This window comes from Lontra canadensis, unplaced genomic scaffold, assembly GCF_010015895.1.
Source record: "Lontra canadensis isolate GAN:19392208 unplaced genomic scaffold, GSC_riverotter_1.0 scaffold129, whole genome shotgun sequence".
NCBI lineage: Eukaryota > Metazoa > Chordata > Mammalia > Carnivora > Mustelidae > Lontra > Lontra canadensis.
In genome coordinates, this window is record NW_022631123.1 from 4400645 (window position 1) to 4418851 (window position 18207).

The 18207-nt window shown below is 36.3% G+C and overlaps 1 protein-coding gene across 1 annotated transcript in view; it reads right to left on the reverse strand.

Annotated features, from left to right (window-relative positions):
- TBL1XR1 (TBL1X receptor 1) overlaps nucleotides 1–17281 on the reverse strand; it is a 39557-nt gene extending 22276 nt beyond the window's left edge. Inside the window, exons 1-5 of the mRNA XM_032842386.1 lie at nucleotides 17158–17281; nucleotides 6412–6557; nucleotides 4598–4820; nucleotides 3752–3884; nucleotides 3040–3181 (exon numbers count right to left, since the gene is read on the reverse strand). Of these exons, the coding sequence (XP_032698277.1) occupies nucleotides 3040–3181; nucleotides 3752–3884; nucleotides 4598–4820; nucleotides 6412–6557; nucleotides 17158–17215 (702 nt within the window). The 5' untranslated portion in view covers nucleotides 17216–17281. The remainder of the gene's footprint in view (nucleotides 1–3039; nucleotides 3182–3751; nucleotides 3885–4597; nucleotides 4821–6411; nucleotides 6558–17157) is intronic.
- Nucleotides 17282–18207: the final 926 nt, after the last annotated feature.

The window sequence follows — 18207 nt, forward strand, 5'->3', positions numbered from 1 at the left end:
TCAAAATTTGGGAATGGTACCAAAGACCTACAAAACACCCTTCCCTGCTATGAAGCTAAAATTTAATCAGCATCTAGTCAGTGTGGGAGCCTTATATCCAAGTCTCAAAAATGGCAGGAACTACTTTGGAACAGGACCACCACCACCCTTACACACATGCGAAGGTCTATGGTATTCTCACAGATGCACATGACTCAAGATGGGAGTAGGGGGGGGTCAACTAGGAAGAACACCCAAATCATAATCTTATAATGACTGAAAAGAATAAAAAGCAAAACTGGCTAAAACATTTTGTTATGATTAGACAATTTTATATGGTCATCCCTTTAAATCTTTTACGATCTCAATGAAGCTTGTGTGTGAACCAAATAGTATTGCCGTTTCAGATGATCAGATATTTAACTATCTTTGAATGTTTCTTTCCTTGGTTAATTCTTTCTCAATATGAAATCCTTACCAATATTAAAAAAAAAAAAAAAAAAAAAAGGCCAGAAAAGAGTGTAGGCTGACTTTATAGTTAATGAAGTGAGTACAATTGCCTGGAACTACTTTACTGCTAGGAGAAATCCATACCAATTTCTCTAATCTTATATTCCCTTACTGTGCCTGGCCTGGATGAATGGTACAACAGAAGGACAGATCTATGGAAGTGCAAGTTACAGAGTGTGTTAAAGAGACTATTGCTAGGATTAGTAAACACTACTGAAGACACAGAAAGAAATCCCGCCTTAGTGCTTTTTGTGATGCTTTTTGGAAAGGGAATTGAAAACAAAACTGCCCCCTTTCAAACCTCTCAAGCCATTTAGCTGTGCAGGTAAATGAAAAACAGATGCTGGTACAAGGGGTTATAGACTCAGTCCTGACAGAATCTGGTTCTATCTGAGGAAGAAGGAGCCATGCTGAAACCAACAACAAAAGATAATTTCCAGATGTGACACAATGGGAAGATTCCTTCAAACTACTGGACCCCAAATGTCTTACTTCATGGACCACCACAGTAGGAAAAGAATACTTTAAAGATCAGGTATCTAATAGGCTCTTGCTTTGGTCATGGAAAAGAATAATTAATCAAGGATAATGTTTTCCCCTTCTAGTGGAAGATTCAAGTTCATAATGAATAATATATGTTTGAAAAGTCCACACTTCTAATAACTGTAACTTGCAGTTGAGAATCACCAGGCTCAACAAACAAACATTTGTAAACATCCTTCTCAGTGTAACCTGTAAATCTCATTAAGTTAACATATGGTGTCTCAACCAAACAGCATATCAAGGTGATAAGGCCTTTGACTTAAGATTTAATAAGGTCCCATTAAGAAGATAATTCTTAGTCCTGACCCTACAACCAAACAATAAATATTGTGGGTGTGCTAAACCTCTTTCTCATTTTTGTAATTGTTATCTTCATTGGAGGGAAAGAGTGAATACACTGCTGGAAATTTTGTAAGGGGAACACTAAAAACAAAAACCCTACCTATTTGTTTTAGAAGAAATTTCATAGACACTGAGAAACTTAGCTAGAGATATCATTTTTAAAGACAGATCTCATTCATTGGAAAGAGACTTGGAAGATCCTTTGGAAAGCTGCACAGAAGTTATTGAAAAGAGGTCAGAGGAGCAAAGAGTGTTCACTTGCTGAGGAAAGAATGATGAACCCCATGAAATGCTTGGGAATGCTGAAATCATCTAAGACGCTTCTTAAACTTCACAAAGAGCAGGTAAAAAATGGATACAAAGTCACAAGGAAGGAAAAAGGCAACATGGAATAAAGGAAAAGATATGAGACCTTTAAAAATGCTAATTTTTAAAGGCCTCAAAAGGTCTCATATCTTTTCCTTTATTCCATGTTGCCTTTTTCCTTCCTTGTGATCAGAAGGGGCACGTGCACCCGAATGTTTATAGCAGCAATGTCTACAATAGCCAAACTATGGAAAGAACCTAGATGTCCATCCACAGATGAATGGATAAAGAAGATGTGGTATATATACACAATGGAATACTATGCAGCCATCAAAAGAAATGAAATCTTGCCATTTGCGACGATGTGGATGGAACTAGGGTGTATCATGCTTAGCGAAATAAGTCAATTGGAGAAAGACAACTATCATATGATCTCCCTGATATGAGGGAGAGGAGATGCAACATGGGGAGGTTAAGGGAGTAGGAGAAGAGTAAATGAAACAAGATGGGATTGGGAGGGAGACAAACCATAAGTGACTCTTAATCTCACAAAACAAACTGAGGGTTGATGGGGGGAGGGGGGTTGGGTGAGGGGGGGGTGGGGTTATGGACATTGGGGAGGGTATGTGCTATGGTGAGTGCTGTGAAGTTTGTAAACCTGGCGACTCACAGACCTGTACCCCTGGGGATAAAAATACATGTTTATAAAAAATAAAATTAAATTTAAAAAATGCTAATTTTCCACAAATTAATCATGGGAATGGAAACAAACTAAGCTGCTTATCACGTACTTGAAACTGAAAAGGTGAAGCTTTATAAAGAACAAGGAGCTCAAACCTGGTAAGTCAGAACCGTTAAGTTATCTCTGGAAGATGTGGACCGACAAAGAGAATGAGAGAAGTGTGAAATTCCTATGGCTAGAACAGAGCTTGGAAGTGACCTAGACTAATGGTCCCTAAAAGGTAGTCAGCAGTGAAGTTCTCATCAGTCCATACAAGATAAGAAAAAAAGAACATGCTTTTATTATGGAGATTTCTCCTACCCACCCCAGCAAAGGACTTAGTATGTGCCTTTCATCTATTACCTCATTTATGCAAGTACCATTATAACACTTGTACTTTACACTGAAGAAGACAAAGCAGAGTGGGCAACCACCAGATGGACAAAGGTTCAACTGCTGGAGGGCCAGTCTTTGTTTTTAACACCACATTTGAGAATGGCCAGTCCTAGTTCGTTGTTCTTATTAGTGAAACTCAAAAGCAGCTCAACAAATGAACAAACCCTCCTATCAGTCTGAGGTTCAGAGAAGTGACGCAGATTAGGAACTACATTCACCATGGATAATACAGTGATACTCACATTCCAATCTAGGGATGTCACATCCTTGTTGCTTGGGACATCTTGCCCTCCTTCTCGTATACAATGTCTAAGTACTAACTGCGTGGAGCCACTAGTGCTATTTTCACTAAGATTCCATATTCTTGCTGTTGAGTCTCCAGACCTATAAAGTATGCAACATATTTTAAATCCTCATGATATTCTCAAGTATCCCAGAAATCAAGGTGACATATTACATACTATTATTAATAAGGCAAATAAAAACTAGACTCTCTGAGAACTCCATTTCCAGTATTTTCCTTAGTCTCCATTATGGGGGCCCTAGGTGCTTCTGAAGAATTAAGTTTACTTGAACCTTCTAAGATTATGGGGGTACCTAGATGGCGCAGTCAGTTAAGCGACCAACTCTTGGTTTTGGCTCAGGTCACCATCTCATGGGTCATGAGATCAAGCCCTGTGTCGGATCTATGCTCAGCACTGCATCTGTGTGAGATTCTCCCCACTCTCTCTCTGCCCCTCCCCCTCCCACTTGTGCTCGCTCTGTCTCTAAAATAAATAAATCTTAAAAAAATAACTTCTAAGATTGTGTTATGAAGAATAAAGATCTACAGAGGAAAAAGGACCACAAAGCAGCAAAAACCTGAAATGTAAGTAATGCTTTCATAAAATGTGTACTAGTTCAGTATGGTATTTTTATAAAAAATACATTCTAGTTTCACTTTGAGAAACATACCCCGATGCCAAGAGATCACTAACAGGGTTCCAGGCACAGATGAAAACTTCAGATTCATGACCCCGTAACACAACTGCTTTATTCGGAGGGATTTCAACATCCCCATCCACTTCCATCATATCAGTATGGTTATCTGTGTCATGAGAAACAAGTAGAAAATGCCAGTTAGGTAATATTACAACATCGGGGGGGGGGGGGATAATTCTTAATCAGCAAATACCTCCTTTATAATATACAGTGTAACTTCTTTTTTTTTTAAACTATGTCAGGTAATGGTGAAAATAACTGTACATGAGAAATAAATTCCCATCTTTAGTTTCGTATGACCCTACTATTTTTAAAAGATGTACCTGAGTATGTGTTTGGGTGGTGGGGAGGCAGTGAGAAAGACTGCAAAAAGTTTAGAGCCAAACAAGGCTAAACTGATAAAATACTCTGAATCAAATATAATCCATGTCAACACTGTTCTGACTTTCTGCCAGTAGGGGTTGCTGATATCATTCATATAACATGAGAGTTGCCTTTATATCTCCATGTCAGAGTTTTACTGTGTTAATGACTAGTATTACAAATTTTCCTTAGAAATCAAATGCAAATAATAAAACTTATCTAACAGTAGAAAATGGTTTCTAAAAATTTAAAGAAGAAAATAAAATCCATGAAAGTAAGTCTAGCTTTTTTTTTTGGAGCTTCAGGAATAAAAATCTGAATTGTGATACAAGTTAGGGAAACAAGTTGGCATAAATGAAACAGATGATGTTACTTCAGTCTGGAAGAGGAGACATCCACATAAAGAAAAATACTTTTTCTGCAAAGGCATTTTTAGAAATTCTTATTTCAGCTCACTTGCTATAGTATGTGCTCCATTCTCCTCCCCATTTGCTGTGTTTTCTCCATTTTTTGCAGACCCCTGCTGGTTTGTGGCGGCTGTGGAGGTGGCGGCAGCTGCCGCTTGCTGCTGTGCGAGCTTATCCCTGTAAGCTTGCTGTCTTGTCTGTACTACATCAGGCATTACGGCGTCTATCAGGGACAGAGACTCTATTGGCCGACCATCAAACAAGGTACCATCCTGGATGTGGAAAATTTGGAGAAAAGAACCGTGAAAGAGAACACATTTAGGATGAAGCAACTGCGAAGAGCTGTTTCAATTTTCCTCCTCCTCACCTAGGTCATACTGAAATACTGCACAGAGAAAGTTAAAATATTGAAAGTAGTAATAAAATGTAGGCCCAGGTTATAAAAAGTTTATTAATTAGATTCCACAATTCTGCCCCAGAAAAGCAGTGACCAATATGAAAGAGTTCATACAAGGGTAGGAGGCTTGGTGCCACATTAGAATAAAACCTCTTTATAGCTAAAAACTTTTAAAACAGCTTTGTTGGACTCAAAAGTTTGTGATTTCATTCAAATACTGAAACAAGAAACAGACTTCAGATATCCTGCCATACAATCATCTCATTTTACTAATGCTGAGACAGAAGCACAATCAGGTTGAAAGACTTGCAGAAGTCACACAGCCCCAGTCAATGGCAATGAGGATCTCCTAACTGACGCTATTCCTAGTGTGACCTGAGGACCAAAAGCACTGCCATCACAGCTTGTAGCTTGTTGTAAATGGACAGTCAAACCTACGGAATGGAAATCTCTGAAGGGCTCAAGAATCCGTGTTTTAACAAGCTCTCTAGGGTAGTCGTATGCACACTAACACTTAAGAAGTACCATCGTAACTCTGAGACTGGTGCTCTTTAATTTTATGGAGTAGCTTTAATTTTCCAAAGCTTCTCTCATTGGTATTAGGAAGCTCACAATTAATAAAAAGTTCTCCAGGAGGCACAAGGAGACAGAACAAGTCAGAAATAGAAACTGGATAAATGAGCTAGGAATATGCATTTGTAAGGCCTGATTCATGATAAGCTGGTGGACAACCTACAGTGGGGTGATGGGGTGCTCTGATTTACAAAACCTGGCACATCTCTCTGAGCTCCACGTGTTATAAATCCTGACCATATATGAAAATTTTTAGCTAGACCAGGGTTTGCAAACTTTTTCTGTGAAAGGCCAAAAAGTAAGTATCTTAGGCTTTGCAGAGCATAAGGTCTCCATCACAACTATTCAACTCTGCCACTGCAGCACCCAAGTAGCCAAAACAATCCACGTAAGTGAATGAACGTGGCTGTGTTCCACTGTAAAAACAGGCAAGCAGGCAGGATTTGGCTCATGGGTCATAGTTGGCTGACACCTGAATTTATCTATACATGGATCTTATTAGATAGGCAAAAGTATCAAGAGTTGGCTTTAATTATAAACTGCCTTCCAAAATCAGGTCTAACCAAATAACCTGAGCTTTTGTAATTTTTCAGACCATCAATTATGTTCTCAGTATTGTTGTCTTAAAGAAACACAAAGCACAATGTTATTGTTTTATAGAGAATTATTTATTATTTACTTATAAAACCCTAGAAAGGGAAATAAACTAGAACTAATGGTTCTTACAGTTCGAAGCCAACAGGCCTTGCCCGTTCAACCTGATTGTGACATAAGGAACACCACTCTTCGATTCTGTTAACCTAGTGAAGCTGAAGTCAGATAATGAATGAACAAACAAGAGAGCAGATTTAAGGACAAATTTAAGAGTTTGTATTGAAATAAATTTTCCTTACCTCATTAATACTAACTTCTGCCTCTACATACTGTAGACCTTTCTGGATGATAGAAATCAATGCAGCAGGTGGGACAAGGGCACCATTTATGTTAGACTGACTGATATGGCTTTCTATACCAAAGGTAAACGCTGAATGAGAAAATCCTAAAAGCAAAGAAAAGGTATAAGAATTTATTTTCCTAGTGACAACATGTTATAAGACACAAATGAAAGACCTCTGTAATCTTTCAAAAGCACAATCCATCTAAAATCCCAGACTGTTAACTAAGGTCAAATACGTTTTAAAAAAAAGAAATACCAAATCCAAGCATATTAACTTTTACATATTTTCCTTTTCACTTTAATTACACAAAATATGATATAAAGTCTCTAGTACATATAAAATTTAGCCATGGCACATCATTTTCCTCAAAGAATAGCATCAAACTTTAAAGCTGGGGGTTTAGAAATCATGTGAATCCATTGCTTCACTGAAGATAATTTAGGCCAAGATAAATTAAGGTGACATTTATTATTCTGTACTGTATTTGAATTTCTATATAAAAATTATCAAACACAGTATAAATCCAGTATTTTGCAGAATTTTTTAACTTAGGAAATAAAAAGCAAACTGAAGTTAATTTATAAAACATAAAAATAATTTTTATGCTTAAATCTTACTGTATGTATGAGTTAAATGCAAAAAAAAATTACTAATTTTTTGCCACTTAGTAATAACCCATCTAAATGAAAGCTTTAGGAAACAAAAGTTAGCAAGTAAATGTTGAGTTTCTATCAGCTATTCTTTATTTTAATTTGAAATACTTAAACCCAAAACACATAATAAAAATCTCTTTATGTCGGTCTTACTTTTTATGAAAGTTACGTTCAAACTCAAAGGTAAAATTCTAGTAAAATGATAGATCCACGTGTATTCTCTTTACTAAAACATCCATCAGAGCTTATCATTACACAGTACCTGTCGTTAATGTATTTTAAACAATTCAATCACATTATACATATAATATGGAATGTTAAGAAATTTCCATACTAAGTAAACTGAATGAATATGGGCTTGTGTCTTAAATGGATTTAACCCATGTAATAACTGTTACCTAGCCTATCCTAGTTTTTTAGTGCTAACTCTGTTTCTTGCTGCATTTTGTGCTTCCAGTTTTAGGCTTCTTGTGGCACTTATGAACAGTCTAAATAAAATACTATGGACTCACACAAAGCATGTGGCTAGGAAATATTTTAATTGGTCAGTAGACAAAGTACACCTAAGTTGGTTTTCCTCATGGCTCCTTCCCTCTTGGAAACACCTGGCCATTCTACCCCTGCAACCCATAGTGAGAAGTGAAAGGACGTTAATTTTAAGACTTAGATTTTAACTCATGATTTTGCCTACAGGCACGATAATTATTAAACATATTTATGGTTTTCAGCCCACAGAGATGGCCAAAAGACATAGCAATGAAACTAAGAAATATAGCAACGAAAAGGAGCATCATTCTGCATCAATGTCCCTATCAGGAAACCCACAACTACTTGAATATGAGTAGATTCCAGATTGCCAGGGTAGAAGGCTAAGACTAAAGGTTGGGAAGGATGTGGAGAGACGGTAAAAGATAAAGCAGTGAAATCCATAAGCAGTGAGGCTGCAGAGTCCCATTTTCAATTAATATGCCCTTCCCTAAATAAATTCTGCGTCAATCATAAATGGGAAGAAAAGCTAAACAGCCAAGTGGCTCAGAGATTTACAAAGACTTCAAGATAGTACCATTTGCGGAGGGTCTCCACCATGCACACATACATAGTTTTATTATTTTACAATCTGAGCTAACAGATGGGAAAACTGCCACTAATAGGATAAGGATTTATATTTTAAGTTTTTGTTTAAATTCCAGTTAGTTAATACAGAGTGTAATATTAGTTTCAGGTGTACAGTTTAGTGATTCAACATCATACAACACCTACTGCTCATTACAAATTCCCTCCTTAATCCCCATAACCAGTTTAATCCAGTCCCCCACCCACCCCTGCCTCCAGTAATCCTCAATTTGTTCTCTACAGGTAAGAGTCTGTTCTTGGTTCATCTGTTTTGTTTCTTCAATTTCACATATGAGTGAAATCATATGGTATTTGTCTTTCACTGACTTATTTCTCTCCATCCATGGTATTGCAAATGGCAAGATTTCATTTTTTATGGCTGAGTAATATTCCTTTGTGTATATACACCACATTATCTTTAAGAGGATAAGGATTTAAATTCATTCAGAGACCATGGAGGTAACCACTACATTTAGTTTCTCCTACTGAACAATTAAGTTGATATACGGTCAAGGATAAAGTGAAGACAGAGTGAGCTCCTATTTACGAACAGAAAACAAAGGATTACATCATTGTTTTATTTCAACTCAGGCTGTTAGGAAGTGGTGTCAATAGTGCATGAAACATTAAGACATCTTATTAGCAATGTTTTTCAGGTGTTTTGATTTTCATAAGCCTTACAAATTTTAGCGAAGTCCAGGACTTCTGAACCCTCTAATTCATGAATATACTTTAAGTAATCAAAATTCATCACATTTAGAACCTGTTTAAATTAGACAGAGTTCAAGCTTATGTTCAAGAATATCCTAAGAGTAGCAGGTTGAACAACATCAATTGGGGGCTGGCATGTTGTGTATCCTGAATTTTTCTATCAGACCAGGAGAGAAGCTATCCCAGGTGCTTATATCCATCTCCAGTTATCACACATGTGCTTACAATGCTCTCAAATAGTAAGAAAACAACACTGAAAGGGTTATTAGTATTGGACACTTCACATTTAATGTCTACTCTAAAAAAGGTCCACAATTAAAAACACTCTGCCTCAGTAAATGTTGAATTCAACTGTAATTTTTAAATTTATAGTCCTAGCATTACATGGCAGCTTAAAATTATATTAAAAACTACTTTTCTTACTCCCCTCCCTAAAACTTCATTTTCCTTAGAAATTTGACCTCCTTCATTATACCTGAAAGTCATCCTAACTTTCACCCTGGCCCTGGTACTCCACCAGTCACTAAATCCTAACAATACTCGCTTAGCTTTCCTTTTCTGCTAGTGGGGGAATCTGGAGTTTAGTCCCCATCACCTGCTGTCTACAGTTACTACCCTAAGTTCCTCTTTCCCCAGCCCAGTCCATTTGCCACACTACAGCCAGGGAATTATCTGTGAAACAAAACCAATCACATCACTCCTTACTAGGGCACTTTCAACGATCCCTGATCCCTTTGGCACTTCCTAATAAAGGCCAAACTTCTAAGTACAATACACAGTTACCTTTGTAATCTGACCCTACTTATCTCTCCATATTCATCTCCCCAGTTCCATGCTCCCCACCCTTCTTCCCATTACACATTAAATTTAAGTGATTCTCAATTATATGTAGTACTGTAGTACTGTGAATATGCCATGCTATCTCACACTTTTATAGCTTATGTGTTCCTAAGTTCTTTCCTCCTATCTGAATGAAGGGGAAGTCCTTTTTTCACTACCCCAGAGAATGATCTTTCTCTGCTATGTTAATCCTACAGTTTGTTACATGTATGGTATTTACCACACTGAATGGTTATCTTATATGTGTATGATGCTACACTGGGCTACTTAAAGAAAGAGTTGATGTCTTTTCCTTCTGGAAACCTAGAATGTTACCTAATTTAACTAATTCTCAATAAATATTTGTTAAATCAGGACGCAATTCTACTATAATGTATTTTGGCACATCGGAAAACCTATGAATCAAAAACAAACAAACAAACAAACAACGTATGACTTAAATCTTCCTTCTAAAACTTGAAACAGGTTATGCCAAAGAATATCTCCATTTATCTGTAAATACATGTGCAGGAAACACTTTTTTAGGGACACTTTGATTTACATAGTACAGAAGGCAAAAGAGATTCACCTATATCTGTGAGATGTTAAAGACTGGCTTGATTGCTTAAAATAGCATCCCTTTCTTCCAGGAGTAAGAGCAAATCTGATGTAATAATACCTCCATAATCAAGTACTCTACAAATTTGCTAGGGTGATTAAGATTTGGGAGGTGGAAAAGAGAATCCAGAAAGAAAGTGAGGCTAAAAACCATGAAGTTCAGTATACAGTAACTCAGGAATAAAGACAAGCAGTGGCGAGAGACGTGTGGTGACTCAGGAGCCCATGAGACTACGCCTGGTTCCCATATAAAAAACAAAATCACAAAACCACTGTTTTCTGCACACTGCTTGTTTCAGGGAAGGCATTCCCTTGGGATGACAGGGACTGTGTTCTCAAAAAGGTTTTGGTTGTCCAGAGTGACCCAACTCACCTTTCAGACAGACTATAGGAATATGCAAATGGACCTTGAACATCACTGCTGTGGTACAGGGAGACTCAACAACACCAATAACACACAAAGCTGAACTATTATCATGACACAGTCCAGAAGGAAAGTCTAATAACCCAAGATCCTACTGAAGCTTCAGGTAAAAAACAAAAACAAAAACAAAAACCAACCCAGAAAATTACATCCCTGCTCCCATCACGATAAAACCTCCTTGTCCCCAAATCCATTTGCAACTGTATCCTGCAGACCCAGATTTTTGTTTATTCTGAAAAGTTCATACTTAACATGCTTGAAAGATTCTAGACAATGTGAAAAGGAGGAGGAGCAAATAATGCTACAGGGGATCTTGCATGTTGGGAGATTTAGACCCAGTATTTATTAAAAAAATAATGGACAACATGAAGAAGGAAAAACATTACAATACCACACCCAAGTGTAACTGGCAATATTTTTGTATTTCCTTTTTTTCTCTGTACACCGTTTTCCTCCATCACATATAACACACAATATAACACATCACAATACAACACAATGTAACACACAAGGGATGCTATCTTCTGTGCCCTAATTTTGTCCTTAAAAATATATATAACCATGAACATTCTACATGAATTATATTATCAAATATATATACTTTTATTATACTATTTGGCCAATGAATGCACTCAACTAGTAAATTACTCATCTCATCGATGGATAGCTTAGATTTTCTCAGTGTTTACTATTTAGGAATGTTACCTCAAATACCTACATGTATAGGCTTTTAACAGGTATTTTTCTCTCCTTAGGATGGATTCCCTCAAAAGGTTGGGGTGGGGGAGGAGGCACGGGCATTTTAAAGGAAGCTTTCATAACTGCACAACTGCACTGCCCCCAAATTATACAAATCTATAGTGCCATCAGCAATTTATGTTTCCCTACACCCTTATTATGCTGGCTATTCTTGAACAAAATTAGCAAGAAGATTACTAGTAAGACTGAACAAGTTCTCTATTTGGTAATTATTAAACGACATCTGTCTTTTAACAAGCATGTCAGCAGTAATGTGTAAATAGGAATTTTCCTTTATCAGCAAAAAAAAAAAAAAATAATAATCATTCAGCTTATAAAAGAGAAAAACTGATTTGGAAGTATAAAATTTACCACTATTTTTAACAAGTACTTGCTGTTTATTGTTAATTAGTCGTGTGTACAACTATATGTGACAAATCCATGTTACTGCATATTTTATTTGATTATAAATCAAAATGTATATATACTTAACCTGCATTTCTGTAGCTGACCAATTACTCATAAAAATGAAAAGAAAGACTAGAGGTGGACATACCCAATCCTGAACTCTCCTCAGTCCAGGGCTTCATGGCTAGTGGCACTGAGACCCGGTTTAATCTGACTCCATTCAGTTCATTGTTCAAGTGTGTTTATAAGTGGCACCAGCAGAAAGACACGGAGGAAGGAATGTTTATCTGGCCCTGTTACCTTTATCTCAATCAAGAGAAACTACACTCTCATCTGATTGCTGACATTTTCTTAGCCACTGTAGGTAGGGGTTAATAACAAATCATTAAATGAAAAAAATCAAAACAAAACAAAACACAACAAATAGGCTCCATGGTGTTACAGATCAGAATCTTATGTTATACATAAACATTCGGGTTAGTGTGTGCCTACTACAATTATGTGTAGATTTCTAAATTAAGTGTGTATGCTCTCATAAATAACATCTGAAGGAAGCACCGTCTCAGAAGAAGTGGGGTGGTGCAAAGCCTACATTCAGAGAGACTGAGTATCCGCTGGAAACAGTTCGTGAACAGTGGAGAGAGCTGGGGATGGGAGACACAAGATGATCTTTCATGAACCAAATACTTTAAGCTTATGTACATCATCCCTTTTTCATAAACCGAGACTGGATGGCAAGATGAACATTAGTTCTAAAAACACGAGGATTTAAAAAAATGATAGCATTCAGAATCAAAATCTAGAAGATAGTTCAGTCATAAGGACGTACTGTTCCTGCATTTTCCAGTTAGTCTTCAACCATAAAATGCAACTGTTTCACAGCGTCCAATATTAAGTACACCATTCAACGAAATGCTACTGACTCTTATACATGTCAGAGATGATAGTTTTACATAGAAACAAGAATTCTCCCCCAAACCAAATACACAATTTAAAGCAAAATAAAATTATATCTTACACAAAGCAACAAGAAATAAGGTGGCACAAATTCACAAATAATTGCCAGTATAATTTCTCTAGAAAAAAATATTCAATAACTAGAGAAGACTCAAAGGTGATGTAAGGGGTGGGTCAGGGAGGGAAATTTAAAAGGTCCAAACCACCCTACCTCTTTTAAAATTAACACTATATCAAGTTCTGCTCCGTACAACTTAGCAGTAACCCCTTAGTGCTTATTCTGCATATGGTTGCTAGATGTGAGTTATTAGGGCAATCAAATTATTAATGCCCTTGGGCAAATGCTAATTAAATGGAGCATACTGAATAATCAAGTCAATCATTACTTACGGTACTACACTGTCAAATACACTCACTCGATTTTCAAGTCATCTCAAAAGAGAAAAAAATTTTCTTTCCTAGAAAATTTTTGTTGCCTATGAAAGCCTACATCTATGTCAATGAAGTACAAAATAGTGATGACAAAAGTAACTGGCTAGAGACAAAATGGAGAAAAATTAAGTTACAACATTTAATAAGGATATCTTACAATAAATATACTTTCCTCTTAATTAGTTTTAATGAGTAGGGGAGGATGACTTATTTCAAACAGAAGCCTATAAAACATTTAAGGCTGAATATCATAATGCAATCCCTTTTGAACAAGCAACAACTTTTATGGATGAAGAAAAAAATCAAAAGTTATATAATTTGGGGAGAGGGACAGACTTCTAATAGATAATATCTTCTAGTGCTGATAATAGTCGTAACAGGATGGTCATCACATAGTATAAAGTATTTAAGGGATTTTATTCTCTCTGGAGACAGATACCATAGTCCAGTCAACGTTCAACAGTATTTACAGGGAACAAATATTAGAAGTTCTTGTTGGGAAACATTATTTCTAAATTATACATTTATCAAAAAAGAACAAACTTTCATAAGGTATTTTTTGGACTTTCTGAGGGCTTTTAGAAAATGAGACAAGCAAGAAAAAATTTTAATTTCCTTAGAAGTGGTAGTCTTTAAAAACCAGTCTTGTGGGGGGCATCTGGGTGGCTCAGTGGGTTAAGCCTCTGCCTTCGGCTCAGGTCATGATCCCAGGGTCCTAGGATCAAGTCCTGCATCCGGCTCTCTGCTTAGCAGGGAGCCTGCTTCTCCGTCTCTCTCTGCCTACTTGTGATCTCTATCTGTCAAATAAACAAATAAAATCTTTAAAAAAAAAAAAAAAGTCTTGTGAAGGTCTTTTCACAGGTATTTTCTTTGTCATGATTACTTCTTTTCTTCCTATCTCCTAATCTAATTCAGTACTCCAAAATACACCCAGAAAAGGAATTACTGTATTCCAAAATCAAATTACTTGCAAAATGGCCGTTTTTACATATAATTAGAGTTCAGAATCAAGAAGGAATAAGTCACCAAGTGCTGAGATGGCCAGATTCTGAGCTCTATCTGAAACTTCATCTGAGCTGACAGAACTATCAATTTCCTAAACTCTTTCCCATCTCCTACTTCTGGAAGTAACTTCAAATGAATGTCTCATGGTATCCTTTACGATATAAACATGCCTCACCATTCCTATAAAATCCTGCCTATAAATACAAATACGCCACTTTTAATGGCACCTCCCTAATGCTTAGTAGGAGATATTCTCACACCCCAATCTCAATTTGTACATTTCATGCTTTCTACTTTATCTCAAATAGCTACTAAATATAATTTTTCTTTCAACACACTGTGAACATGCTACATACCTGAGTCAACTTTCTTGCCAAGTTCTAATTGTCCTACAACTAATATGGGCCAGTGGCTTTCAAACTTTTCAAACTTTATATACCCAAGAATCACCTGGGACATTTGTAAAATGCAGATTCCTGAACCCCACTCGCCATTCTCTAAGTGATTCTGATGCAGGTGGTCAGAGGATCAAACAGAACTCTGATATACACGGTTCTTAAATTTATGGCAAGTTGCATTCCTAGAAAAACTGCCATAAGTCAAATGTCATTAGTTGAACCTGATTTTCCCCCATGTAAATAATAATGTAAATAGGAAGTTACACATTTAATAAAGGGACTGATGTTCACATTTTCAGAGATGTGGCTTAACATCGCACTTCATGATGGGTACACTATAAAATATAAACCTTTCTAAATACACAAAGCACAACTAAGAATACAGTAAAAAATTAAGGACTTACTATGTAAGTAAAAAATAAAGGACTTATTATGATAAGCAGCAGTGTACCACAGTTTTTGTGTTTTTTTTTTTAACATAATTCTTGCTTTATTTTTATTTACTACAACACAGAACACCTTAAAACGTGGAATTTCAAAGGATTTTCTCTGAGAACATTAGTAACTTCAAGAAGACTTCTGATAATATTTAACCACTGGATACTCTTACAAAAATTACTCCAGGGTATTATTTTACTGCCTCTTCTACTTGCTGTATTTTCTTTTCTTTTTCTTTTTTTGTTTTTGTTTTTTTTGTTTTGGTTTGTTTGTTTGGTGGCAACATCACACAACAATTTGTCGGCTTCTGTTTGCTAACAAAATCTGAGCATTCATCAACACCTCTACCTTCACCTTGCCTCATTTCATCTCAGCACAGGCTGAACTACAGGATGCTGCTGAGTTATTCCAACTGTTTCCAGAAACAACGGTTTCTTGTGATTCAACCTAAGCAGTTGCCTTTACAATACACCTACAAGCCATTACATACATTTCTCATCTACTCAACTGGCCCTTCACAGCATGTTCTACTTTAGTGTCCGAGGTCTCAAAGCTCTGGCTCAAATGGCAGATTCAAAGGCAGAAAAAGCAGGAGTTCGTTTTAACCCAACAATTCTTTTAATTTTGGCCAAAGTTACCAAGTAACAATATTAAGGCATGTGCATCTGTCTTATATATGTTAATAATCACTAGGTCAGGTCACTACTTTTTCCACTTCATTAATCATTTTAATCTTGCTCAAAATATTCAATGGATATCATTTTAGGACCTGCCTTCAATATCAGCTGACCAGTTGAAAAAGAAAAAGAAAAACAAAATAAAATGCACTCATTTCAAAGCTTCAGAATAAATTATTCTGCCTTAGTTGGCTGCCTTAGTTGGCTTAGTTTCTCCTTTTCTGCCCTCATTAGCCATCATTTTCTCAGCTCTTTCAGGCCTGCGAAAAGCAGCGATGGTGCCTGGGACTAGGAACCCCCAGGGGACAGCAAAGCTCAGAACTGGAGCACAGCTGGCAAAAGCTCAGCAAACAGGGGCGTTTGCACTCCCTGCATAGGAAAGGACAATGACTAAGCCCTATCAGAAGAATAACTATCGTTTCAAAGTCAAAACTGAGGGCTCAGTTCCTACTTCCAGCTTTCTGTCCTCCCTCACATGAGCCAACCACAATTACCCTTTTACACAAACACTATGCCTCAACTTACTACTACAACATCCCAACTTTTATGATTTCTAAAACTCAACCTCTCCAGCTTATTTTCAACTTCCAAATGGTAAAATGTCCTGCTAACAATCTGCACGCACCAGTGCGGTCAATCTTTTCCAGGTCCTGTGTCCCATCCACCCCAAGCTTTCCCTCTTCTTTTTTTACATTTTCTTGCTTAATCCATCCCACATTTTCCCTTGTAGTCTTCCTTCTGTTTTAAGATGCCTCTTAATCTGTTTAAAAATGAACAGATTTACTTAATATTTATTACAAATGACCTCCAATGATTTAATATATTGATCACCCACCAATAAATACATCAGTAAGAATTCAGGTCAAGAATAAACTAAATCAATAGGGATAATGATTAAGAAAACATTCTAAAAAAATATGGTTAATTTAGTTATTGAAATGCTAACTGCAATTAGGATCAGTAACATTTAGCTGAGGATTCTGAACATACATTATCAAACTGATGCTATCTGAAAGTTTATATGTTCCTACTGACCGTGTAATCTCATAACAACTTATTAAAAATGGGTCTTTGAACACTGAAAGCCAAACCATTTGTTAACAAATATTTGCCTGAGATGATTCCAACATATTTGAAAGAGTCAGAGAGTTAAACCATGCAGTAACACATAGCTTTAAAATGGCAGTCCAGACATTAAGGAAACATACAAAGTTCAACAGTTTGGACTGATACAAATTTCAAATGCATAAAAGGTTATTTTGAAAATATTAAAATAATTTGAGGCCTATTTACTTTATGAAAGTACTCACCTGACTCTTGCAAGTATCTATATACCAAGAAGTTGACCTCATCACTGCTTATACTCATCTTTATTCCCACTTAAACCATGAGGTCACAACACAGGATATAACCCTAAAAATAAAACAAAGTTAATTAAGTATTTTCTCAATAAAATATTTTTAAACAAAACGTAAACAATGTTGTAAAAACCATTTGATTTTATTAAATGATGTAAAATGAAGGTTCTATATTGCCTACTAATAAACCCTAACAAATAAAGTTATTCCAATAGGTAGTAATAGATTATACAACCAAAACATGGCTGGTCTATTTTTCTGCAAGGTAAGATATTTGCAAAAAGGATTCAAAATTTAGAGAAGGGCTTTAGCACTGTATTTTATATGACTATATCAAATAGCATTAAAAAGTTGTTTCCTCTTTCTCCTTAACTGTAAAAAAAAGAAAAAGAAAAAAAGAACAGCACATTTTAGGAATCAGAATATTATATATTTAGGAAAAGAATGATTTTAGACCACTGGGTAAGGGATGAGCCATCTACATTGGTTTTGTCTACATAATTTGAGAGGATTTGATGTCTCTGTTCTCTCAACATCTAACCTGCAATGTTCAAGTTTCAGAAGGATCTGGCTACATTGTAAAGCAGAGAGGGGGGAATACAGTTTTCAAAACTTAAATGATATTCTCTTAACGGACATACTTAAATCTTGAACTCAGAGAGAGGGGAAAAAGGAAACGGAGACCTAACTTAAATATGTTCTCATTATACTTATCTGTTCTCATGTCACAGAAATTATTTTAAAAAGAAGTCAGCAAACATCTTTTGTACAGAGTCCGAGGGTAAATATGTTAGGCTTTGCCACCATACACAGTTTCTATTAAAACCACTCAACTCTACGGTTGTAGCACAAAAGCAGCAACAAACAAGATGTAGACAAATGAGTCAGGCCATGTTCCAATCAAAGTTTATTTATGGATACTGAAATCTGGATTTCACATGATAAAGTTGGATCATAAAATATTTCTCTTCAGACTCCTTTTCAAGGACTTAAAACAACAAC